The sequence below is a fragment of the Lichenostomus cassidix genome, chromosome 1 (assembly GCF_008360975.1).
Source record: "Lichenostomus cassidix isolate B80296 chromosome 1, HeHo_3.0, whole genome shotgun sequence".
Classification (NCBI taxonomy): Eukaryota; Metazoa; Chordata; class Aves; order Passeriformes; family Meliphagidae; genus Lichenostomus; species Lichenostomus cassidix.
Genome location: NC_139479.1, coordinates 72,997,414 through 73,024,479, shown reverse-complemented (window position 1 = coordinate 73,024,479; position 27,066 = coordinate 72,997,414). Strand labels below are relative to the sequence as shown.

The window sequence follows — 27,066 nt, the reverse complement described above, 5'->3', positions numbered from 1 at the left end:
CACTGAAAACGGTTTCCCCTTGCAGTGCGAGCTCATGTTATACCAGGTCACACAACTGGCCCGAAATTACTGCAGAGGTTAATGTAAGGCGTTAATGCAATGCAGGAAGTCTATTTACCATAGAAGCTGCTTCTGAAAGCCAAAGTACCCGATGGCCGGGCAGAGCTGAGCGGCGGCTGTCGGCAGAGGGAGCGCCACGATCAGGGATAAGCTTGGCTCTTTCTTACTCAGTTTGGGCTTGGTTTTGTGCTGCAAAGTCACCACAAACGTGTAAGGACGCTGTATACATACAGACATCTGGGGGGGAACCATTCAGGAAGCCCGAAGGTGAGATTTAAGTGCTCCAGCACTGGCCAAATGTGCGTGAAAGCACCAGCACACCCAGGCAGCAGCACGTCCCCCCGGCTATCCCACCCCATCGCTACCAGGGACAGCCAGCACCAAACCTCCCACCGACACCCCGCAAAGCCGCGGGCTCTGGGCACTCCTTACAAACAGAAACGACAATAGGAATAACCACAGGAGCGTGTCTCAGACTCACAGAATGTTAAGGCTTTGAGCAGACCTTAAAGATCAACCAGTCCCAAACCCCGTGCCATGGGCAGGAGCGCGTCCTGCTAGTGCAGGTTTCTCAAGGCCTTGTACACTGCCAGGATTGGGGCATCCACAGCCTCCCTGGGCAACTTGTTCCAGGGCCTCACACCCTCACAGCAGTGTCCGCTCTGCTCTACCCTGAGTACACAAGGGGGAGGCTGCAAAAGCTGTGAGACAGACGTAGGGACTGACTTGGCCTTCTCCCCCTTACACCACCTCGTCCGACAGGAACAGAGACAGAGCCGGAGCCGCGGCCAGGCCGCCGCGGGCTCTGCTCGCCGCACAGGGCGGCACGGCGGGGAAAGGAGGGGAGCCAGCGGCAGAGGCCAGCTGCTCTCCCCCGTCTCCCCGTCCCCAGCCGGAGCCGGGCGAGGCCCAGGCGCTGCAGCCCTACCCGGCGGGCTCGGCGCGTTACCTGCTGCAGGCGGCCATGTCGGGGCGGCACCCGGCACAGCACAGCACCGCCCCGCCGCGCCGTCACGGCACCGCCCCGCACCGCACCGCGGAGCGCCGGCGGCTCGGGGGAGTTTAGCGAGGGCAAGCGCCTACTGCTTTATTACTGGTCAAGGAAGTCAAGCTTTGGCGTTCGGCAAGTGCTGGATCCTGCACGTGGGTCACAACAACCCACAGTGTTACAGGCTGGGGGCAGTGGCTGGAGAAGATCGGGGGGAGCTGTTTGACAGCAGCTGAACATGATCCAGCCGTGCCCCGGTGGCCAAGAAGGCCAATGGCATCCTGGCCTGGATCAGCAATAGTGTGGCCAGCAGGACCAGGGCAGGGATTGTCCCCCTGTACTCAGCACTGCTGAGGCCACACCTCAAATCCTGTGTTCAGTTCTGGGTCACTCACTGCAAGAAAGACATTGAGGGGCTGGAGTGTGTCCAGAGAAGGGAAAGGGAGCTGGGAAGGGTCTGGAGCACAAGTCTTACATTTCAGGGAGCTGGGGGTGTTTAGCCTGGAGAAAAGGAGGCTCAGGGGGAATCTTCTCACTCTCTGCAACCACCTGAGAGTGTAGCCAGGTGGGGGTCAGCCTCTTCTGTCAGACAGCAACAGGACAAGAGGACATAGTCTTAAGCTGCAGGAGCTATAGGCTGGACATTAGGAAGAATTTCTTCATGGAAAGGGTGATTAGACCTTGGAATAGACTGCCCAGGGAGGTGGTAGAGTCACCATCCCTGGAGCCGTTTAAGGAAAAACTGGACATGGCTCTTAGTGCCTAGTTTACATGATGGTGTTGGGTCCAAGGCTGGACTTGATGATCTCCAGAGGTCTTTTCCAACCTGGCTCTCTGATTCTCTGGCAGCAGCCAGTTCTGTGTGCCAAGATTTCCTGATGACCAGGCCAGGGTTCTCCCATGGTGTGCAGCCATGTCTCATGGGGAGGGACATCCATGCCGGGTGGGTCTGGGGCAGTCCGTGTGGCAAGGGGAAGAGGGTGAGCAGCTCCCTACAACCACCTGCCATGGACACACTCTTACTGTCACTGTGCCACCTCCTGTCCCTGCTCACTCCGCGCTTCCCAGCTTCCCTTGTCAGCAGGCCCTCCCCATGCCCCTTTTCTCCAAGGAGAGCCAACTCCTTGTCATCCTCCTCACCACACGCAGAGTCTCCCTCTGAGTCCACACAGAACAAGTGCAATGCTTTAACCCTACATGTAGTGGGGCACCATCCCTCAGCCCCACACCCTCTCCACTCCTTCATTGGAGCCTCTGCCAGTGCACAGGATCCAAAACCAGATAAGGAAAGCCACATACACACTGGAGGTCAAAGACAGCTTCCACCAGTCCAGGATGGATTAAAGACAGCATCCCTGGGTCAGAGTGAATTAAACATGGCTTCCCCTAGGCCTAGGCATTCACCAGAAGAGACAATCTCCTAGACAAGCCACCATCACAGTCAGGACTGATCACATTGCCTTTGGCATACCATGGCACTAGAGACGGAGGAAGATAAAACCACACCAGTCCAGGCAAGGCTATGTGAAAACTGAGCCTCTGGTTGTACATAAATATTCCACTGCACCACTCTTGACCTGGCCAGGAACCCCACTAAGGCTGTGAAGTGAATCCACACTAGTGAGAGAACTGCCTCACTGAAAGGAAGCATCTCCACACCTCACTGACTCCCTGTAGAGAAAGTGGTCACTTAAATTAGAGATACAGTGTGTAAGCATTCACTTCATTTTTCTTCTTCATAGGCTAACCAAGCTTTATACTATGCCCCTAGACATAACCTTTACCCCTTCTTTATCCAAAATGCTGGAATTTGGGATTATCTACTTTTGCTATACAAGTGTTCTACTTCTCACTGCATCTTATTACCTAAAGCCTCTTTTCTTCTTTCTCTCTCTCTCTGTTTAAGTACCAAGCTGATTTTTATTCTTCCTCCCTCAGCCTCCTGTGAGTAGGTAACCTTTCTCAGCATCAATTATGTGTGGGATTCCCCAGTGGGTGGTATGTAAGGTGGCTGATGAGCCTGTAAACCTGTAGACAGAAGCCAGCTCAGTTTTTTCCCAGAAGCACACTCTGGAGGAATTTACCCATGGTTGTGCTTACCCAGAAGAAAACAAAAAAGAACAACAAAAATCCAACTAGACAAAAAAACAACAAAAAATCCTTTCTCTTTCCCTTGGAGCGTATACCATGCCCTGTGCCAGGGACACAGCTATTCCATGAGCAGGAGGTAAAAGTGCACTAAGCATGTGAGTGAGGCTGAGGTTGACAGGGCATATCCACCAGCCTGTAATATTTGGGACGTAGAAAGTGTTTGGTCAGAAGGGTGTTCCACTTCTTTTCCTCCACCACAGTCTGTGCCATTGCATCACTCTCTGTCCTTGATTCACACAGTGGATAGCAAAGTGTTATGATAGCAGAGATCTTCTGTTTAAGTTTTCTTATATGTAAAGGGTGAATATTCACTGCCTAGCTAGTAAGAGTGTAGCATAGATCTTGTTAACCTTTGTGAACACTAAGCCTTAGCATCATCTGGTCTTCTTGTGAGCCAGAATGAATGGGGAAAGAACAACCAGGCCACATCAACAGCTGCTCTATTAAAATATTCTCCGAGGCTCTCAGCTCTGGAAACCATCCAACCCTGAAAGCTACTGAAAGGATGATCCTAATGATACCCCTTTGTAATTCATTACCAATTTGTTCTGACAAGTGGAAAATACCTGCCCAAAGGTTGTTTCTCTTAAGTGCCCACATTCCAGATTCTGTGCACTCTCCATTCTCTGTGCATGTCCATGTGTGATCTCCGGGGGAGAACAAACTCACTCTGGGTTTTTTTTAAAGTATCTCTGTATGATTAGCATTGGTCAAGAATTTTTCATGCATATTACAATAACATTTCCTCTGATAATGCATCAAGATTTTGCTTCCATAAACAACATTCTCACATAGGAAATTTCCACCATTTAAAAGGAAAACAGTTAAAGGCTGGTAAGGGGGTTAATACAAGCTTATTTCAAACCAGAACTGATATGCCTCATATGATTTAAGCCCAGAAGCACTGTGCATTCTCCTCCCAAGCTAGATAAGACAGGTACAGGCTCCGCCTACAGATACCATAGTGCTTATTGACCACAAGTAAAAATACATCTCCGTTAACAACTTTATCACTTACTAACCCACAAAACAGTTCACAGAAGTGGGGATTCAAACACATTTACCTTTGATGTTAATATAATCTGTTCTTTTAAGTGCTTTAGCAGAAAACTCAGTATTTCTTTTTAAAAATCCCTTGTTTATAATTATAATATTTTGGTTTTAAACTTCAGCAAATATTCTAGCTTGATATTAAGTCTTAATAGTTTTCTTAAGAAAATAAAAGGTTTTTATCAGAAAATCTTGGCTCTGGCTCTATTTTTTTAATTGATAATGAGGAAACATCTTCTAAAGCAGAATATCATGCTCTCATTTAGTCACAGGCAAAAAATAAAATCCTACTGACTTTTCTCAGGAACAAATGACACTATTTGCTATGCTGTTAGTTATTTTATCTTTTCCACATTCCCAGGGAGAATCAAGGTATTTGTCAATCCCTGGGCATAAACTTCATACAATAACAAGTAAACACTTCTATTTCCTTCAACAAATGAGAGGTTACTGGTCTGTAGGTGGAAAGACAATCTTACTCCCTTTTATAGCATAGGAAGCCAAGCCATGCTTTAGCCTAATGTGATCACACTGGATTTCCATTACTTTCAAACCCAATTAAAAGGCAATCACAAGAAGATAGGATTTGCTATATCAAATCTCTTGATATAAGAAACTGCAGTTTAAGAATCATGACAAATAGGATATATTTCAGGATAGCAGTTTGTTACCAAAATAAGAAGAAACCTCTTAGCACAAAATCCAGCTCAAAATCACCCATGAATAATCCTGTAGAGAAGTACTGTAATAAAGGATGAGAGACAAGATGAATTGTTTTAGGATAGCATTCATGTAATAGTTCAGCACTTTGACAAATATGTGTTGACCTAAATTCAAAATGTGCTACTGCTGCTGCTTGTGATAATAAAACTCCATAACAAACCTCTGCAATGCCAAGGGTTTATATTTTTCAGGAAGAAGGCAAGGCTGGCTCTGTGCTGCATGTCATTTTTATTCTGCATTTGTGCTGTTCGATGCTAGATTTTGTGTTTCTTTCAGAAAAAAAAAACCTGCCAGAAAAATACAGCTTTCAGAAATTTTTTAGCAATTGCATAAGACAGAAAGAGATATAAGAAGCCCAAGTCCTTTTAAAATCATTGGGATTTTCAAATGCTAGTGATCAAAATGCTTGTATTCTCAAGAGACTTAAAATGTCAAGTAATATCAGTATGCTTTCTGATTTCTAAGCTTTAGGCTACAACCTGTTCATACCTCCAAGAAGCTTTTTCAAACTTTTTCCCACAAACATAAGATTTTGGAGTACTTTTTTTCCATTTCCTTTAAAAAAAGCTGAAATTTTCCTGAAATCTCAAGACTCAGTGTACTGGAACTTCAAGAAATTCACTAAATAACATAAATCTCATTATAAAATTGTAAGATTTGGTAACGCTGTGTTTCTGGCACAAACGCACAATTATTGGCAGGTTCACTTGCACTGATAACAAGTGTGATCCTCTTGTGGTTTAGCATGATGATACAGCCTTTTCTGAGCAGGGAGATTCCAGTTGTGTACTGGGACAGCTACAGATCTTGTCATATGGAGAACCAAACCAGTGGGTGAATGTTTAGGATTGGACAGGGCTTAGCTTAGCTAAACTCAGCACTTCTGCTATGCCATGAGCTTGCACTAATGAAGTTCACATTTACTAAAGGAAGGGAGGAACAGCTTTATCTTCTGTTATAAGACACACTGCAAAGATGTGACTGTGTTGCTGGGTATCCATTAATATTGCACTGGAACTGGAACCACTGTCTGTAGGCCCCAATAAACAGAAAATCTTTGATCCTTTTCTGGTGAATCTTCAGAAAATTCCTGTGAACTTTCAGGCATAAGACAGAAATTACTGTAATTATGATGTGCATGCTACAAGTCTGAAGATATTTCATTGTATGAACTGCCAACACAAAGAATCAGCTCTTGAGAGGTTCCTGCAACATGTGGACACAGATGTCAAAAAAACAGATAATTTCCTGATTTGATTAAGGAAGAACCCAAGCGCTGTAAATTCCCTAGGCACAACTACTGGAAAGCATAATATCCGTGAAGTTAATTTTAAAATTCCCAGTGAAGCTCCTGCCAGCTTTTTCTGCTCAAATAAAACCTCTCAGTGAAGAGTCCTCAGCCCTTCAAAATCCCACATGCACCAATACTAAGCAAACCATACATTGCATGAAATTGTCTTGTCCTCACTTTTAATTTTCTCTGGGCATAAACAATCTCAGCGACTTAGGGCTTTAAATCTTTCCAAATCCATGCAGGCTTTGAAGAAAAATTGATAATTCTCTGCTGAACAGGAATTGTTGCTTTCACTGCCCATGTGACTCTTTCTCTGCAGTTCAGGCAAAGTTTAGTTAAGATCTTGTGCCAGTCTAGTACACTTTCCAGGGTGTCAGGAAAGTTATATGAAGTACTGAAAGAACTATACAAAATCCTGATTTCCCTCTAAATCACTAAACCCACCAACACATGGCTTAGTTTAGCCTTGAAATCAATGTTATTAGAAAGATTCTCACAAAATATTTCTGTTTTCTCTGACTCAAAGACTGAAAATTATCATCCCTTCAAAGTCTGCACATACTTTACATTCTCTTCTTGCTCTTTATGCCTGTTTTACATAAATAAATAGGAAATATATATTTTTTAAATACTGTTTGAACTATATTATACTTTTCTGGCCCTACAGTCAAAATCTTACAGTAACCTGGCAAAACTCAGTTCTGTCACAAGCAATTAGGATTTGGTAGGCAATCAGGAAATAATATGACCTTGCACAGGGATCCTCCCTGATATCTGTACTGGGCAGGCAGTCTGCTTTCCTGCATATCCTTGTAAACCATCATTTCTCACAGTTGTAACTTCAGGACATAAATGTATCATAACGACAATCATGGAATATCAGTTTCTGAGTCTATCTACTTGAGCAATTAATACATTTTTAAGGATGCAGTTCTTGCAGTTCGGACAAAATCTGTGAAGGTAATTTTTAAAGACACAGTACTGTTTACATAAGGGAATTAAATATTACATTTCCATCGTGAGATCCTTGGTGCCCCCACTGACTGGAGAGAATATTGCAATGTATTCCTTAGACTGGGACTCCAATTCTTTCATCTCCTTTCAGGCATCTTCTCAGGAGAACTCATTAGCTGTTGCTTATGCAATAGATTTACTTTCTTTGTAAGAAGAATAGCTGTGCAGCCATAAGTTAAATTTTTCTAAATATAAAGGTTGTCAGATGCTTGCGTCACCCCACATGCTGCTCTTGTAATCTAGATTTAATTGCTTCTCTGGATCTATGTACACTCTAGACATATCTGGAAAACAGGAGTTGTAAGCTTTTGAATGGAATAGGCAAAAAAAAAAAAGATGAATCCAAACTTAGTGGGTTTTGATTTTTTTTTTTACAAACACCACTTGTCTGTGAGTCAGTTTGCTGATCTGTATGACATTTACATAAATATTTACCTAAATCACCAGGGGTTGTGAATCTTCATGAATCATTGTTGGTGAAACACTGTAATCTTGAATGAAGTGTAGCCCATACATTCAGAGTATGGATCTAATTAATGGCAGAAGATGAATGAAAATAATAGATTCAAAAAATCACATCACGTTCTTTATTTTCCTTGTTCAAAATTGATTTAAAATTTTTCTCTTATAAATGCAAATCTTTCTTTTTCACACAGACATAATATAGTTGACCTTATATCATCTTGGTGATGATTAGGACAGTTTCAGCATATTCGAGTTTGTTCACTTTTATTAAGAGGAAAAAGCAGATTTTGCTAGCAAATAGTATTTGAAATTCATGTCTACATCACTTTATTTTACTCTTCCTATTTAGAAATATCAATCACAATGATTTAAATTAAAATATAGTAACATTAAATGCTCTGAACTCATACATACATGAAGACTTTTCTGGCAAAATTCTTTGCTTCAAGGAATGGGTAAACTAAATGAGCATACTGGCTGCTTCACTTAGCTGTCATCTCTCTAAAGGCTCTATGAGTAAGCCTGACACACTTCATCTCTCACTTTACCATCATCTATATGCTTCTGTTAGTGTCTCTCACATTAAACTTGATGGTATCTTCAGTCAAAGGAATACAAGTAAGGCTAAGTGTGAGACTGGAAATTAATAAAATAACTAGAGATTGGTTTTAAAAGTTACCAAGAAGCTTGTGTGCACACTGCCCTAGTTGCTATAATATAAGTGCATGAGAGCCATATAATTCACCATCACTGGACAATGTGTATTTGATGTTTGCCCAAACCCAGGCACAAAGAATTGTCAGCTGACAAGAATCCCCTCAAGAGGGGCTCGTGAGGAAATTTGAGAACAGCCTGAGAAGCTTGTCAGTTATGGAGAGAGTAGCCTAACTCATGCTGAGTGAAAACTAGAGGGATTGATAATCTGAACTACAGATTTTGAAAATTGAGGTAAGAAAGTTCCTTAGGTAAATAAAGAGAGTTTTCCTATTCTTTCCATATTTTTCTTGCTACAACTTTTAAGATTATTCCAACAGTAGTAGGATTGTTAGGTAAGATATATTCTTTGTCTTGTCTATTTTAAGTCAAAGAATACAAGTGTAGCTAAAGTATTTCTGCCACCTTTGTATTGTCAAAAATTTTAAATTTTACTTTTTTTTTTAAAGGAAACAAAATAATACTATAAAAACATTAACTAAAATATAACTCCTTATGGTGCATTTAATAATGCTTGGGTGGCACATTGTCTGAGAAAAGTGCTGGGTGGTGTCAAAATATTTAGATGCTTCACAAGGACACAGCACATGTCTTTGTTATCAATTTTGTCTTTATCAGTAATTTCTGTAACAGCAAGAACTTCTATCCAAAATAATAAGGGACTTGAGCTTTTGATTTTTCACCAATATCTGAGCAACGTATGTTGCTATCTGGTTATTCTGCTGCTTCTGTCACCTTCTTTCCAATGCTTAATTAATCATGCAGGTGACCTTGATGGTTTTTATTAAGCACAGCAGGCTGCGTGAGCTATTGCTGGAAAAGTGTGACATTGCTCAACTAGTGGGGCCCTATTTCTATTTTTTTTTAATAGGGTTTCACTGCTGCTTCTAAGTACAGGTTGTATTTCTGCTGTCATGCACAGTTTCTTTCATTTGCCATAAATTAAAAACAATTACGCTGTTAAAAGGAAAATACAGCATAATTAAATATTCTCTAACTTCATATAAACAAAAGAGCTTTTTATAAAATGCTGGTTTTCCTCAACTTTCCATGAAATGATGATGCTGAACATAGGAATGATGGTAACCTGGGTAGCTTCCACACCAACATACTGAGTGAATGGGTATATCAAACTGAAATTTGTCAACAAGGGTCTCAGTAACATCCAGTCAAGTCTGAAATGGCACTGCATGACTACAGTGCAGCTATGTACCACTTCATGATTCCAGAGAATGGGCAGGAGGCCATCTGGAAACTCCAAACATGTTGGTCTGATCCTCTAAGTTTATCATAACAGTAAGGGAATAAGTCAATAAGGATTTCCATCTTACATTTTGAATTCCTCAATATTTGTGCACAAAAGCATGTCATCTGGGAAAGTAAGGCTACTTCTATAGCAGAGATCTGGCTTTTTCATGCTCATGATTCATCTTGCATAATTGTGAATGAATTGTCTTACAAATATCTGTTCCTAGATTTATTTTGGGAAGCATAACTGAATTCTGCTCCTGAAGCCCCTGAAAAGTTTCCCAATTTACAGTTTATTCTGTTCAGACATCTACAGACCTGCAGTCAATCCTCTGGCCTAGTGCTAAAGAAGTTTCTGACAGGCACAGGACCTAAAAGCAAGCATCTGATGTATTGGGGATGGACATCATTGTGATATAGTAATTAGAAACACTGCTGTAATGCAGGAGACAGGAGAAAGAACTACTTTTCTAGTTGCATTGATGCATGGAATTAAGCTTGAAAGATTACTGCAATGTGCAAAGCATGATGCAAATAAGAGATGAACTGGTAAAGCTGTAGTCCGATACCAACTCTTGAGTTGTTCCATTGAGCATCAGACCTCATTTGCTGATGGACCACATGGCTGTAGTGGAGGCTGCTGGGACCTCCTCCATGCCTGCCATTTGATCAGCTCTGCAGGTTACACCAGTTGCATCAGGCATGCTGATGGCAAGTGGAAGAGGGACTACGTAGCTCTAGCTAAGGGGAGAATTAAATACCAGTCTGCTTTGCCTTAAGACATGAACAGCGTTTCCTAATCATTACATGTTTAACACAACAACCCTAGTGTTTTCACCCTACTTCTTAAATGTGACAGTTGATAATGGGATCAAAATGACTGAAAAAGGAGATTCAGAAGAAGTTAAACTATGTTCCTGAAACAGGCATGCAGAAAGCTCTTTTCAAATTAGGCATAGAAAAGACTTAGAAAAATAGGTTAATTAGCATTTTCAAAGGACTTCTGAAAACATGAGACTATTGGCCAATATTGGGATGCCAATGTGGCCTGACATCCTGCTTACAGCTTCAAAGGAACATCTGGACAGATGCATGAAGCAGTAAGGATGAATGAAACACAGACTACTTCCTACTGGCAGTAGATACTGCACTGGGCAACTTTAAATGATTCTGAGGATGCTTCAGACAACAGTTGTTATTCTCTCAGAGGGGAGAGTCATATAAATAGAATGACGTGCCTATGATCCCGATTAGCTGACTTTAAACTTTGAAGATCAAAAGCCTTCAGGATATACTGCTGGGGAAGAAAGGACACTGATCTGCTTGACAGGTCGGTGAGATGGCATATGGAGGAAGGATACTGTCTCGCTGAATACTACCCCAGCTAGCCGGGACCTTAACACCTTGGAGATGTTCCCCGCTTTGCTGTAGGACCTTAACTGTATCACTGTGACTGGACTCCCCTGAAGCGCAGACAGGTATCGCCTTTCCTTGGCAAGCGCGGGGAGAAGGAGGTGGGGGTCAGGTCTCGAAGTGCGGGGATGCGAGGTGCATCCTGCGGCGGGGCTCGGGGGCCGGTGGCAGGCGGGGCACAGGGAGCGCCCCGGCGCGCGTTGGCTCCCACGGGTCCGCGGCCCCTTCCCCTCCCTGCGGGGCGGGCTCTGCCCCGCCGCAGCCTCCCCCCGCGCTCGCCGGTAGGCGGCACCGCCACCCGCCTTCCTCCGCCTCCTCCTCCTCCTCACCTTCGCCGGGCGCCGCGCCGGGTGACCCAGATCGGCGGCAGCTCCGCGTCCCTCCCGGCGAGGAAGGACGGCTCGGGACGGCGGCTGCGCTGCGCTGCGCTGCGCCGCGGGGATGGAGCGGCGCGGAGCGGTGAGTGCGCGGCGGCGGCGGGCCCCGGCGGCGGCCCCGCGGGTCGCTTAGCGACGGGAGGCGGCTCCGGGCATCGCATCGCGGCTCCCTGCGCCGCTTCCCTCCGCCGTTCACAGCCGGCGGTGGGAGCGAAGTTTTGCCCCTCTGAATACGGGACGCTTTATGGAAAGACCTTGCGGCGTAAGGAAATTTGGAGGCACTGAGTGGTTTGCCCATTCGGGGTATTTTTAGTTGATTTTTAAAATTTTTAATTTTCTTTTTTTTTTTTTTTTCTAACGGCCCCATTCCTTGTAATTGCCCAGGCGGAGGCCGGCACTGGGCAGCCGCCAGGCGCACGGCTCTGCGGCTCCGCAGTGGGCTCCGCGCCCTGCCCTGCCCCGCAGCCTGCCCTGCGCGGGGCCGCTGGCCTGCCTTGCCCTGCCGCACCTGCCCCGGGCTCTGGGCACCTCGGTTACATCAAGGTGTGCACATGAGAATGACGACTTTTTTTCTATAGCACTCTCTCCTTCGCTGTCTCACCTTCGTCCCTCCACATGGTCATCGTGTATTGAAGTTACACTTGCTCTGAGTTTACTCCAGGATTGATGTCTTTGATATTTCCCTTTGTCCCCACCGTTTCTGCTTTTCTTACAATTTCCTTTAAAATGGCTAAAAGGGAGTAGCGAAAGTGTATGTCAGAATGGGGGCGGTGGGGGGGAGGAAAGAACAACACCTTTGTCCCAATTCAGTCAACTCAACAGTCAGATCACAACAAGCTGGGTTTTTTTGTGACAAAGGCATTTGAAACAAAGGAGCCATTTTAGAAACTGAAAGAAATTTATTTTGTGCCTTGCATGCTTTGGTAAATCCAGGTTTTCATTCTTTTCTCTTCTGTTGCCCCCCCCTCCTCCCATACCCACTATTCTAATTTATTCTAAAATGAAATACAATAGAAGAAATAGCATCTCTAAAATCCTACATCATCCCTGTGCTCTACAAGAAGCTTACTGATTGCCTTCTGTTTCAAACGTTTCGTTGCGCATTTTTAAAGAATGTTATTTTGTACTGGTAGATTGATGAATAGTTGAATCAGTGGAGTGTGCTTGTGATAAGAACATCTCATCTCCCCAGGAATAGAACAGCAAAAGCCTCATTATGTGCAGTAATTTGGTAGGTGTTGCATACTTATATCTATTTTGCAAAGTGCAGGTTCAGACTTACTGATTCTTAGGAGAGCTTGCCTTTCTCTGACTGCCTTAAAAAATGTGGGCCACTGCTTTGCCAAGCTGAACAGGTGGACTTACATTTAGAAATATCCTTTGACTTGTTCAGTTCTCATAATCTGCATATAGTTTTAAGCAGTATTTCAATTAAAATGAATGCAAAACTACATTGCTGTAGCTATTGACTTATCATGAAGGCTAATAGAAGCTTAGAGACAGGAAGCCTATGATTTTCAGGAGTGAAATCATGTGACAGCGTCAGATGCTGTATGTATCACTCTAAACAGAAAATGGGCAGAAGATAATTCCAGGAAAGCACCAAACAATGAAAAAATCATGCAACAGAACGCATTTGTTAACTTTCCTACTGGTTCACTGATATACAGTAAAATATGTTTTGCTAGTGTAAAAACCTTCTGTGACTGAGCATATAACCAAAGTGTCTATGAATCCTTAGCCTGCTCAGGTCTTTAGACAGGGCTTTCTTAACCATAGGACAGCATCACATTAGTTCACTGACAAGTGTGAACCCAAGAATTTTCTGTGATCCAACATATTCCTGTCCCTCTTGACAGGGAACTGCATCCCCTTGAGCTAAGCTATACTTAAGTGGGAAACTTCCGGGCCATGTTGCATTAACTGGGTATTTTGTTATCTATTATCTTCCCTGCACAAACAGACTGGCTGCTGGGAAAATGCTGTTGCACAAATGCTGGAGTATGTAGGGCTCCAGACTGCTGCTAGTATTTAAATAATCTTGTATTTTACAGTTGTTCAGACAACTTGCGCTTGTGGTTAAGCTGTGATCAGCTATAAACCAATTTAAACAAAAATTATGTTCAGTTGTACAGTCAGGGCATTATAACTATACAGAGCCAGGCAAGCTTTATTTTTCCCAAGCGGTCATTTGAAGTGTTAGCAGAAAATTGCAAGAAGAACAAGCTTGGGTTGCCTGGAGATCAAATCTTGTTGGATTTAATGCCCTCTGGCTCATGAGACTACGGTTTTTTTTTTTGGGGTTTTTTTTGGGTTTTTTTTGGTTTTTTTTATGAACATCTGCTCAGTTTTCTTGATTGAAAAACTTCTTTCATTTGACATTCCTTTTAAATCCTTTGCTTGGTAATGCAGGGCAAAGGACTGCATGAAATATGTTGCTCTCCTTGAATGCAAGCTTTGGGAAGGGGGCCTGAAAAGTAAACTCTACAGTAGGGAATACAGTGGAATACTGAGAAGGAAGCCAGGTGTTGAGATTCCAACAGAATCTCAGAATCAGAGAAGGATGAAGTAAGGAAAAATATCTCATAATCAGAAAAGAAGGATGAAGTAAGGAAAAATAAAATGAAAAACATGGCTGATGTAAAGAAATGTGGAGAATATTTGTGGTAGTGCAGCCCTGTGGCTAAGGCTCAAGCTTAGCATCCTCAGTATCCATCTAACATGATACGAGCTCAGCCACCTGCCTAAACTCAAGTGCTGTGCTGTGCTGTGCTGTGCTGTGCTGCAGGATTTGCCAAGCCCAAGCTGGAGGTGGAAATTCTGCTTGTTCCTGCCAGGCAGTGGAAAGGGAAGTGTGACAGCAGAAGCTGTGGGAGCAGCTTCCCGAGTCACTGCTTAGTGGAACATGGGACTGCGTGAGCACTCCTTTTCAAGGCAAAGCAAGCATTTTAGTGACAAACTGACCTGTCTGACTTTGCCTTGAGACAATTATGGATATGTTTACACTAGTGATTTGGCTTGCATCCGGCTCAGGTATCTGAACATCTCCAAAGGCCTTCTCCGGTTGCTTTGTGGTGGTTCAGGTCTCAGAGGAGTCTCGCTGCAAGAGACCTGAACTCTCCCATTGAAACTACATCAGGACTTCTACTTTGGGAGCATTCCCATTTAATTACTGTGCCTTGCATGAAAGATATTGGTTTTTTTAAAGGACCTCTCAGCTGAAATCTAGTGAGCAGTTCCCATCCACTTTAGCATAAAACCAGTGAAGAGCCCCACACTAATTTTGTTAGCTTCAAATATTTCTGGCAGCTTGATCTGGAGTGCAGTGTCCTACTCCCCTGCAAAATGTAAGCAAACACTTCTCAGCTTTCTGTTACAGCTGAGAGACCCTTCAAGAAGATAGTTTCTAGCCCTTACAGTTGTTACAGTACCTGGATGAAACTGAGCGATTGGGCACGGTGGTTTTACCTCATCCTAATCTGTCTGCAGATCTGTAGGCTGAGCACTCCATTCTAGTACAGACTGATACAGCCACAGCCATAAAAAGGAGCCTGGGGAACAGGAGAAATGTAGGAGGTACAAAGACTGGAATTGAAAACAATTGACTATATAACCAGGTGAAATTGCAACTTGTTAGAACAGATTTAAGAGGTGCAATATGCTGTGGTCCTCAGGACTGTGTCTATAGAAGACTGTGTACCTGTGAGTTCTTCTGTCTCTGATGGGAAATTACTTCACAGGCATTTTTAGTCTAAATACAGATGTCTACACTAATGTTTTAGCTATGGCAGAGAGTGTGTTTTTTGAGCAAATGTCCCAGCTTTTGTTCTCCACCTTGCTTTGTGGACTAGTCTTGGAGCACCTGAGAATAAACAGGTGAAAATATTTTGGGAGTACATCAACTGCAACCTGTTATTCAGCCCCAGGGACCAGATGGGACCTACTCCAGCATCCGTATAGTGTGCTTTGTTTAAAAACAAATAGATTTCCCCCATCCTATGTAGTTTCAAGTGCTTGGCAGCAGCATTTCTGTTGGTCTGTGCTCTGCACTGACATAGCTGTAGCTTCTGTAGTAGCTATGTATTTTGCTTTTCCAGGGGAGGATACTCACGTAAATTAAGAGACAAGACCAAATCCAAAAGTACTGGTTATACAAAGTCCTGTCTCCACAGTTCTCTATATCATCCTTCTAAATTGGCCACAGTTAACTGCTGTCTTCTGATGGTGCATAAGGAGGAAAGGCAGTTTCTATACAGAAGGCTTGTTTAGGGTAGTGTGCAGTTGGCTATCAATTTCACAAACACAGGAGTTATTCCTTAGTGTATATATACCATCTGCTATTTAAGCCCATATTGTATGCCTGTGTCTGTGTCTGTGTCTGCCAAAAGTGAATCAATAAGTTTCCTAAGACCCCAAAACTGATAGTATTGGGAATTGCTCAACTGAGCACGGGCTTCTCTGGCTACTCACACATTGCACTAATAATGAACAGACGTTTTGCAATTATTTTTCTTGCTTCTTTCTTTTTTTAGTAATCTTATTCATATATTTGAAAAAAAAACAGCCAGCCCAATTTCATTGTCTTTCAGGATGACTTGGGTACTCAGACTTGTCCATGGTGTAGCAACAATTTGTCACTACACTGATAATACTTGCAGGATCATGTGGGTGTGCAGGTGATAGAAATTGTGCCCCTTGGCTGTCCTGTGGTCATAGAAACTATAGTCTTCTTCTGGCAGGCAGTTATAAGAGCAAGTTTCTTATTCCTTCTCCCACTCTGCTTTCACAAAGCCATATTCATATCAACATTGGCTTGGATGTATGCCATAAAACAGGTTGTGCCTCTGAAACACTAAAATCAATGTGGGGTTTGTTAATTTTGGGCTTGTTAGGCCTTCACGCTGTCAGTGTTAAAGCAGCCTGAGGAGAACAGATGGGTTGAAGGAGGAAAAAAGGAGTTCTTGCTGAACCAAGCACGGAAGGGAAAGAAATGGTGGTGTTCCCAGAAGATGACATGGATAAAAGGATATACCATAAGCACAAATTAGGAAAAGGCCACACGACCTAGTCCCAGCTTTTTCATGTAGGACTACAACAGTATCTCCAATGGTCTGAGATAGTCATGTTCTTTGTTTGCCCAGACCAACATGTGCTATGTTCTATGGGATACTAAGTCAAGGATAAGATCAGTTGATATTACTGAATTATTATGGGTGTATCTGAGCAAGAGTTCTGGAACTTCTTTAATTTATTCCCTTTTAGGAGTTTTTCTATCACTTTACACTTGTGAGATAAAGAGTAAGACTATAAAAATAAATGTCCACTTTTCTAAGTAGAAAGAGACACTGAAGGAAGAAGACTTTCAGTGTTGCAGCATGTTAAGAATAAATGCTTTATGGCAATCCTGTCAATCATCCTGTCGTAGTCTGCATTCTTCTCGGCTCCACTTTGTTCTTCTTCCCCCTTGGTAATGTTGTTGCAGGAACAGTTTTCAATGGTCTTCACGTTTCTTCTTTCTCTTTGCCAGCATCCTTTTCTGTCTGAGACTGGGCACCTAAAAGAGTGTAAAGGTCTGGTTGAACCAAACAGGAAGTGGCAGAGGGAAGGAGAGCAACACAACACCTTGCACTTCCCTTCTCACTCACTTTTTTTCTACTTAGTTGAGAAAATACATTCTGTGCAATTACCACATAAGAATATTTCCTGTGTCGTGCTTGAAAGTGTGTTTCATTAGTCTTGCTTACCAGCTGGTATAAGTTAACTGACCTTCAAACCATTCTTTCCATCTTTACCTTTTGCAGATCTTCATTGCCTTTTCCTCTTACTTTGTCGTGTTAGTGTGGTGTTTGTGTTGCTGTATTTTTCCCTTCTATGAATGTCCCTGTCACCAAACTCCACCATAGCTTTCTTTCTCCATTGCTTGTAGAAGCACTATTTGACTTTCATGCTACTTGAAGGTACCTTAAGCTACAGAAGGGTGAAGGGGATCTTAATCAGTCATTTTTACAGTTGTTCACAGCCCTTGTTAAAAGAAAATAGAATTTGCTAAAATACTTGTGATTGTTCCAAATGGAAGAGTCAGCTGGTAGTTGCTGGTACATAAGCCTGTCTGGACAACAGATTTGGGAAGATGTCTTAGAGTGTTTTTTTGTTTGTTTTGGTTTGAGTGGGGTTTTTTTGTTTGGTTGGTTTTTTGTTGTTGTTGCTGTTTTTATTTTTTTCTCTTTTTTTAAACTATGTTGCCATTCAAAACTTTTCCCTAAAGAAGGGCTTAAACCTAGGTCAACTAGAGCATGGAGTTTGCAATACATTAGAGAAACTTAAGAAAACTTTCTGCTTTGTGTGATAAAACAGATTATTTCTTCCACTTCTCCTCACTCCAGACACTGATAAAACCAGAGTGATCTACCCTGCACGTGTCCTTCTGGGCAGCAAATGCATAACCAGAGCTTCCAACAAGGTCATGTACTTGGAGTTGTCCTGATTTCCTACCTCCTGGGATGCAGAACATCTCACTGAGCAGCAACCAGGAGATTAAATTGTAGGCCATGAAGCTTGCAAAGTAACTGCAGTGGGATTTTAGATCCTCATGTCAGCTGAATAAGTATGTTCCTCCTTTTTTGGGGTCCCTCTGCAGAGTGCAGGACTGCAGGCAGCAAGCAGCTGGTGCATAACACTTCCTATAGGATGCTTATGGTTTCACAAATGTGATGCTTCATGACATCATCTAACTGGCTCACTGCATGGGAGGTCATCATTCTTGAATCCTGTCTTACTAAAATTGCAGAAGGAAATGCAGAAACTCTCATGGATCCTACTTGCTCTGCTCTTGCATGTGTGTCTCTTAGAGCTCTGTGGAAAAGTTGTTATTTCCATGCCAAAGTAATCTGGTGCAATGATGGGGAAATGACACCACATGGAGCAATTTTCTGTTAGATCAGTATAAATTGTCTGATCTGCATCAGGTTCCTGGGTAAATAAATTTATTTATGTTCCTCTAGCATGAAATCTGAGTTTGGCTTTTGTCCTGACACCTCTGGTGTCCTTGTCTTAATTTTTTTTGGGGGAAGGGTCAGTTAACAAACTAGATCTCAAAGTCCTTAGTTTTACATCCTTTCAGGCTGATGCTTGGCGTGATGTTGTATTAATCTGATGGCTGAGCTAACTCTGCTTGGTCCAAGCAAATGTAACAGATGTTGGAAAGGTAGGGGAGTGGATGGAACAAGAATCTCTGATGTAATTCTATTGAGATTACAGATCTTTGTATAACCTGTTGATAGGATGAGGTTTCTTCCCCACAGACTACTGTTTGTTAGGAATTGGTAGGGCTCTAAAGAAAACCTAGACTTTAGTTGATTTTGGTGGCAAGGGAATACTTCATCTTTGCATTTTAACATGTACCCTCCACCCATCTCTAGGCAATGGGGTAGAAAGCAAGAAGGGAGGGAGGGCAAAAGCACATCAGTCGTTCACTTCTGGAAATAGTAATTTCGGGTTTTTTCCATGAAATGTTTGCAGTAATTAGTCTGGGAGGTAGCCAGGCAGCCTCTTTGGATTTTATGCATCTAGCTTTGTAGGATTTATTCTAAACTTGAAGGATTGTTGCTACGAAGTGTGATGTTTTATTTAGAACAGACTTCCTTGCAGCACAAGCTGTTGTACAGTGTGTCTGGAAACAGAGCAAGTGGGCCAGAAACATTCCACTGCAAAACATGTAGACACATGTGAGCCACCCAGATGAAGCTGCTCTTCTCCTGGATGAACTCATCAGTGGTCAAGTGAAAGTTCATGAGAAGTGACTAAAAATTATGCCTTTTCATAATGCATGAAGGAGGAGGGTGGAGGAAGTTGCTATACATTGAAGACTGTTTTCAAGCATGAGAACTTCATTTTTAGCTGATATGTCATCTACTCCATCACCTTTTTGATAAAATACACTTTTCTCAATATATAAAGTGAGCTTGTTAAGGATTCAAACACTACAGACAGAGACAATGCCTGGATACTTCAATTCCTGTTGAACCTAGGCATCTGATTACATTTCTAGAAGTTTATGGTATTCTAGGTTGTGGAGAGCTTCCTCTATTTTTTACCTTTGTATCTATTATTAGAAATTGAGTTATTATTAGAAATAGAATTATTAGTACCCAGCAAAATCTTCACCAGTGACCTGAAGTGACTTAATGTAGTTTTGTCCTCTATTACTTTCAACATTGTAATAGAGCAGAGCTGATAGAAATTGGTAAACATAGATTATTGTCACAGTTCTGCATGCAAAGTGCCTCTGTATGTATGAACATCTTTGCTGAATTTCTGGGATTTAGTTTGCTTTGAACAATCAGATATGAGAACCATAGCCTTTTTCTTTTAAAGGGCAGACATCTACAATGAAAGGTGGAGATGCTTTTACAATGCTGATATTTGGCTTGATGTTATCTTCATCAAAATGTGCTTTATCACTGAGCAAAAATCTGCAAAGGAATCACAGCATGTAGGCTGAATTGAGTGGTGTTAGAGGTAACTTGCCATGTGAGATTTGACAAGTAAGTTTTTTTAACCCAAATACAATTGTATGTGACTGTCTCTTACGAGAATTTTAAGATTCTCTTGATCCTTCCTTATTTGGTAATGATTTAAAGAGGCAGTAATGGACTGAAATGCTAAGTTAGAACTACAAAATTAGAGACTTTCAAAGCACTGTTCCATAGCTTGAGAGAAGCTGGGGGTTTTGTGCTCTCTGACCCTCCAGCTCTGCTGTGATTTTAACCTTTTATTCAGGAGATTTTTTCCTTGTTATTGCTTAATTGTGTGTTATGTGCTCATGCTCACAGGACTAAAATTCAGTTTAATTTTACTTCATATCTAGCCTTGCCCTCACTCTCCTAGTGAAATACAGAAATGTAAAATGTCAACGTGTGATGAAGATTAGAAGTGGAAAAATCTTATTACCTGTGACAGTGTGACTGAAGTCAAGTCTTGTTTATTAGTGTCATCAATCAAATGTGACACTTTTTTCCAATATTTTCTTCTAAAGAACGCTTGATGTTGAAAACAGCCTCATCTTGGGCACATGGAAATGAAAATACACTTCTGTACTGAGATGGGAAACTGAGCTTCCACAAAACAGGCATTCACTGTTGATCTCTAAGGTGAGTCCTGCCAGGGACTGCATCTGTTGGAGTCAGTCAAAGCCACTTCTGAGCCAACACAAAACTTTTGAACTGCATGGAACAGGTGACCTGTTCTTGAGAGCTTTTTTAGCAATAGAGTTTCAACCTCCTCTGAGTTGGAGAGGTCTGAGCAGTGTTCTTTCTATAGCATTCAAAGACCAATAAATCATTATGCTGTAATTGAGATGGTTGAAGATCCTCTGCTTTTACTAGTTTGTTTAATACACTTGAAGTGACTTTTATGCTACCTTTGAGCATGAATGCAAGTTGGAAGGTGCAAGTAGGTATGTGTCCATCCCATGGAATAGCTGGATAAACAATACTTGCTTAGAATTACAATAGCTTACCAAACTGGGGTCCTAGAGATATTGGGGTTTTATTTGTATTTGGGGTTTTTGTGTGTTGTATTGATGCTGGCATGACTCTTGTAGACTCTCATTCTTGAATTGTAGGACCTAATATGACTTGGTTTTGGTCAAATTTCATGGTGGAGGCTTTTGGGTGGGAATGGTGGGCAGAAATGGATAGAAGGAATTATTTTTTTCCATGCTAAAACTGAGCTTGTTTCTTGGGAAACATTGCAAAGTATATAGGAATTTATTGAGAACTTGGTAGCTCTTTAACTGATAAAATAGCTGGGACTTGGGCACTCTGTCTGTTATATCTCTATAGCTCTACAGTACTAAGAATATTTGGGTATAACACAAATCATTCATCTCATGATCTCTCATGAGATTGTCCCACAAGAGTGACTGTGGGGGAAAGCAAAGAACCAAAGGCTGGAAGGGAGCTCACATTATCTCCAGCCCAACTGCCTGCCCACAGCAGGGTCACCTTTGAGGTCAGGCTTCTCAGGGCTTCATTCAGTTGGGGCTTAAACCTCAAAGAACAGACAGCACAGTCTCTCTGGGCAACCTGTTACACTTCCTGACTGTCCTCTTGGGAAATTTTTTTTTTGCCTTTCATCTGGGCTGAACCTCTCCTGTTTAAGTTCCTACCTGTCGTTTTTCACCTTCCTATCCTGCACTGCTGTAAAGAGTCCATCTCTTGACTTTTCAGTGACATCCTTGTAGGTACTGGAGGTTCTGTAATGTCCCTCCAAAGCATTTGCTGCCTGGGGCTGAACAAGCTCGTCTCCCCCAGCCTCACCCCCTCATCTCAGTGGCCTCTGCTTAACTCTCTTCAATTTGTTGGTGTTTTTTGTGTATTGCTGGGGCCCCAAACTAGGCAGTGTCTAAATATGGCCCAGAGTGCTGAGTAGAGGAAGATAATCTCTTCCCTCAATCTACTTACTGGCTCTGCTTGTGTTCATGTAGCCCAGAGTGCTGTTGTCAGTGTTTGCATCCTGCTGGCTTCCAGCCAGCTTGCTATCCTCCAGGACCTCAAGGGACATTTCATAATGTGTATCAGCTATTCTTCCCCTTTCCAATTCTAGTTATCTCAGATTGGTGTTTGAGATACAGAAGCACTAACACTCCCATCAGCAAAAGAAAAAGGAATATACAGTACCAAAACACTTTTGGTGACATAAGGCTCAAACCTATTGTCTCTCACAAATAAATAAATGTAGGCTTTTGAGGTGAATGAGGGGTAGATGTCAACCCTGGACACTACTGGAAAGAAAAGTGGCAACCTGAAGTCATCATGATGGTGGCCTTCAGAAAGATGTACTTTAAAACTGCAACAACTAGGCTTAAAAGTTACTTGGTTTTGGGTTTTGGGTTTGGTTTTTTTTTTTGTAATCTAATGATCCACGTAAACAAAGTGCTATATCCAGCCTGCTCACATTAATTTTTTTTTTCTTCACCACACCTATTCTTTTTTTAGAATTGGAATATACATTTTAAAGTGGTTGCAATACACAAAGGGAGTCATTAGCTTGCAAAACAAAGATTGTGAAGGAAACTACCTTGGGTTTATATTTTTCTCTGAAAGTATTGTGATTTATACTAAATAACACAGCTTTTCCTCGCAGCTGCATCTGCATCTTTATTGAAAACAAACAAAGCAAACCCTCAGCTTCAGATAAAGAGGTGACTTTTAAGGCTTACTCTTTATTTCTTTCAGCCTCCAGCAACTGTTAACCTTTCAGATTGATGCATGTTTTGCTATACTACTAAAAAGATCATAGAGTCACAAGAAATTCAAATGGTTGATGTTTATTTAAGGAAAGTTTCCCTTATATTTTGAGACAGATCTTGAAATAGTTTTACTGTTCTATGTGATTATGGTAGTACTGCTTCTCTTCCAGGAAAAGCTGTGCTTAGTTTTAGAAGGGGAAACTTCTGTCTAGTTTAAAATAAAGTGAATTAAACAATTGGCAATGAATGGGTAAGTGGGTGTGTTGTTGGAGGGAGTAGGAAGCTGCTTTGTGGAAGTGATGTGATATGGGATAAAATCCTGTAAGCTGAGAACTTGAGCGTATGGGAAATCCAAATTTCATCTCCTTACCCCACCATTCTCAATATGGAGCCCTAAAACATGAATGAGTCTCTTCATGCCAAAGAGCAAACTTCAAACATTGAGTCTAGAGGATTTCTGTAGTTGTAGGTTCAAGCTACTTCTAGGGAGTCAAAGGAAGATTGCTAATGAAGTCAAATCTACTTGTCTTTAGACTTATTTCAGTTGCATGACTTAAAATCAGGAAGAGCCAAAAATCTGACTACAGAAGAAGAGAAGTATGTTGTGGGTTCCTTAGTGAGAAAATGTGTGTATGGCATGAAGCTGGAACATTTCCTAAGCTGTAAAAAACCCACAGCTACAAGTTCACATGAGTGAAACCATGTAAAAGCACAAAGTCAGGCTCTGAACAGTGGGCAGATGCTGTGGCCAACTGGCTGCTCCCCAGCACCTGCTGGCTCTGGGTGTCCTGCTGTCAAGTCTTCAGAATTTTGTATTTCAGTCTCTCCTTATTCATAACTGCTGTCAGCTTCTCAACTGCATTGTATGATTGTTGTGCCTTTTCTTTCAACAAACTCATAAATATTTATTAACAAGATTATCTATCACTTGTTGATGAGAATCTTTTTCTCCTGGACCTTGAAAGCCTTCCTGATCTTCAGATACCCAACTTGCTGAAGAAGGTCTTTCCTAAAGAAAACAGGAGGCTGGAACTCAAGTTCTGCTCCCTAAATAAAAATGAGTGTGTGGCTTTTTGTTTGGTTTGGTTTTTTTTTGGTTTTTTCCTAAGCACACGTAGTGGCAAATGGGCAAATCCTGAAATGTTGATAGAGCACATCATCCTAAGCTAGGGCCATCCTAACAAGCTAGGGCTGTTCTTCCTGTTCACTTCCTGTTATGCTATAACAACATCATTGGAAGTAAAATTTCACTTATGAGAAATCCGTTACATTTTAAGATAAAAAGAGATTGGCAGAAATCAGGTCTTGTGGCTCTACAGGTTTATAAATAGTTGAACTTAGCTGTAAATTGTGGCAACAGTATTTTTAAAGAGATTAAAGACTGTTTTCTTCACAGCAAATCTTTGCTGAACTCCTCTCGAGGATCACTTATGGAGGTGTATGGAAATAGGGAATGCTGCCCTGCAGTCCTACTTGTTTAAAGAGGACTGTAAATTCCCACCTGATTCAGCTTCTCAGTCTAGCCTGGATGTAAATAGCTTAATGCCATGTGTATAAGAGTGTTCACAGAAGCAAATTGTTGCAAGAATCACAGAGCATGGTGTTGATTTCTATCCCTGTACTTAACAGACAGCCTTTAGAAAGGCTGTCTGCCACACACAAAAATTAAACATTTTACCTTATGAACCAAGACAGCAGCACAGATTCTCTATACTTTGGTTTGAGTTGAAAATGTTGCCTTTAGATCTTGAAGCCGTCTTGTTAACAGAGTGAGGTGGAATTTGATTGCTTTGTGCCTCCGTGGAGGAAACTGCTTTGGAGGCCATGACCTTCCTGTGGACCCAGTTAATAGCTGGGCCTGTCCTGTAGGGAAATGGCTGTTTAAACTTGCAGGGTGAACTCTTTCTCTCCAAGCTGCAGGGCTTTGATATTGACTTCTACCACATCAGATCTTTAGCTGTGAAGTTTCTTTCCGCAAGCTTTCCCACACATATTTTAATTGAAAGGGAGAGCACAAGGAAAATTGTTTCTTGTAATTTCAAGTGTGGGCTTTTGAAGAGATCCAAAAAAGGCACTTTTTAACCACTTGTCATGCTTGTTGTGTCACTTAGTTTTTCTTTTTTTTTTTTTTTTCAATCAAGTGCCTTCCTTTGAGTTTGGCTTTTGGGGTAGAAGACAAGGGTCTCTAAACAGCTACAGTGATGTTCTAATTTTTAATGAGCATTCAAAACAAATTTATAATTTATAATTGGCTGTAGCTGGTAACTATTCTTGAAGAGATATTATCTTGAAGCTCTACCATGCCATGCTTGTAAGAGCTATTTCTGGAGTTGGGGCAAGTGGAACTGCTCTTCCCTTTAAAGCAGTAATAATGAAATAGCATAATTTTCAGCAAGCACCTTGGTCAGAATCAAGAAGCAGCTGACCTCAGAGGCTGAGACTAGCATGCACTTTTAGAGGGGGTTGATTTGACAGCTTCTGGCACTTCTGGTGTGTTCCTTACACTGATGTCCTTATGGGTCAAATTTTGTGGTGGAGCTTCCTTTGTTCAAGTTGATGCTAAAACGCTGAGACTCAGCTGTGGGAATCTTTCACAAACTGTATCTTTTAAACAGCAAATTATTAGACTGGAGAAGGGGAGCAGGTTACATCCCCTCCAGTTTTTGCCTATCTCCTGTGCTCGCTGCCACAGAAGACCTATCAAAAGCTGTAGCAGGAAGTGTTTGGAGCCTGCCTCTTGTGTTCATTAATGAAGTAGAGTTAGCATCTCTCTGCCCCTGCAAGCAGGTGTCACTGCAGCCAGCACCAATTACAGCTGAATTCAGGGGACAGCAACATGATTCAGCCAGTCAAAAACAATATAAATGAAGGAGGCTTTCACTGTTCAGGGATTATATATTTTTAGCAAACTTTATGTGATGTAATCCAACAAGATAGCTGTATTTTTCTGAACTTAAATGCTTGTTCTGTTCCTGTCAGCAGGCAATAGCACAATATAAAACTTGCAAGTTACAAAGAGGAAAGAATATGCGAACATGGTAGGGCAAGAAGATTTTTATCCCATCAGTGCTGATAGGTCCTGCAGAAGAAAATATATTTGAGGTTCTCTAAATTTATAAATTTGTGACAAAAGGTCAGATTTCTTAAAGCCTTCAGTACTTTTCAGCATGCAATGCTAAAGAAAAATGGGCTCTTAGGTGATTCCTTAACAACAGAACTTTCATTCAGGCCTTTGTGTGTGGTTTGTACTGGTACAGAGCTTGAAAGCATGGTTTTTTCCCTTTAAATCTTGGATTAAGTTGTTCTGATAGCAGACATATGTAGCAGTATCCAGTTTTCCGGCAGCAAGTAAAAATATTTTACTGCCTTTCACAGGACATGAAGTACAGTAATTTGAGAAGTCTGCATCTTTTAGTCAAATATCACTTGTATTTGAATACTTAATTTTAGAAACTTAAAGTAAAGAGGTGGTGACTGGGAAGAGTCTACACTACACAGACAGGGTTATATTTATGAAATTTTTTCTTGAATTCTTCCTGTTCTCCTCTACTGGAATTATCTGGTAATCATTATGAACATTAACTGTAGAACACCAGATCACAGAACCAATGGGCAGCCTGGTCAAGGTATTTTAAGAACTCTGAATTCAAGAAGTGTTGGGACAACACTCTCAGGCACGTGGTGTGACTCTTGGTGTGTTCTGCTCAGGGCCAGGAGCTGGATGTGATGATCCCTGTGGAACCCTTCCAACTCAGCATATTTTATTATTCTATTATATGTATCATGCAAATTATGGTGAAGAGAGGACTTCTAACAGCAGAGTGAACTGAGCATCTCTTGAAGTTGCCACTTGGGAGCTGCTGTGAACCAGACAGGTGTTTGAAGAACACAAGAAGTGTTTGAAAATGTCTGGATACTTCTCAAGCTTTCTCACTTATTTCTGTATTCTCATTCAAGTTTTTTACTTCTCTGAAAAAAGACATGGGTAAAATACTCTGGTCAAAGTTTGTGCTCAGACTGAAGTGTGAACAACTTACGATTTTTCATATTGACATGAGATTTTTTTCTTGACATATTTCCCTTGTATTTCCATAGATATTTGTTTCAAGGGCAATTTGGGAAACTGAAGTATCCCTTTTTTTTTAATCAGTAAATAAGTCTCAATTCTATTTCTACAGCACTAATATCACCTGTGAAGAAGAGGTCATCAGTGATCAATAGATTACGGCTCTAGCAACACAAACCAAACCATCACCATGAAACACTTCCTGAGGTAGGCAACTGTTCTGTATTTTCTCAAAAATGTTGAATTATCCTA

General features: G+C 41.8%; 2 protein-coding genes across 13 annotated transcripts in view; one reads left to right on the top strand and one right to left on the bottom strand.

The window, feature by feature from the left end:
• Nucleotides 1-11,572, bottom strand: part of ALKBH8 (alkB homolog 8, tRNA methyltransferase) — a 55,864-nt gene extending 44,292 nt beyond the window's left edge. For 3 of the 8 annotated variants that reach the window (XM_085063917.1, XM_085063951.1, XM_085063958.1), the window contains exon 1: nt 1,010-1,046. Coding sequence is in view for 1 of the 8 variants with exons in the window: in XM_085063964.1 (XP_084920090.1) it covers nt 119-297 (179 nt within the window). In the remaining 7 variants the exon portion in view is untranslated. Of the gene's footprint in view, nt 1-118; nt 298-1,009; nt 1,086-11,449 lie in introns of those variants that run through there. The other 5 variants (XM_085063923.1, XM_085063931.1, XM_085063939.1 and 2 more) reach the window with 4 other exon arrangements.
• Nucleotides 11,167-27,066, top strand: part of ELMOD1 (ELMO domain containing 1) — a 44,413-nt gene continuing 28,513 nt past the window's right edge. For 2 of the 5 annotated variants that reach the window (XM_085063985.1, XM_085063971.1), the window contains exons 1-2: nt 11,437-11,579; nt 26,927-27,021. In XM_085063985.1, the coding sequence (XP_084920111.1) occupies nt 27,005-27,021 (17 nt within the window). In that variant the 5' untranslated portion in view covers nt 11,437-11,579; nt 26,927-27,004. Of the gene's footprint in view, nt 11,186-11,436; nt 11,580-11,609; nt 11,760-12,640; nt 12,729-26,926; nt 27,022-27,066 lie in introns of those variants that run through there. The other 3 variants (XM_085063979.1, XM_085063977.1, XM_085063978.1) reach the window with 3 other exon arrangements.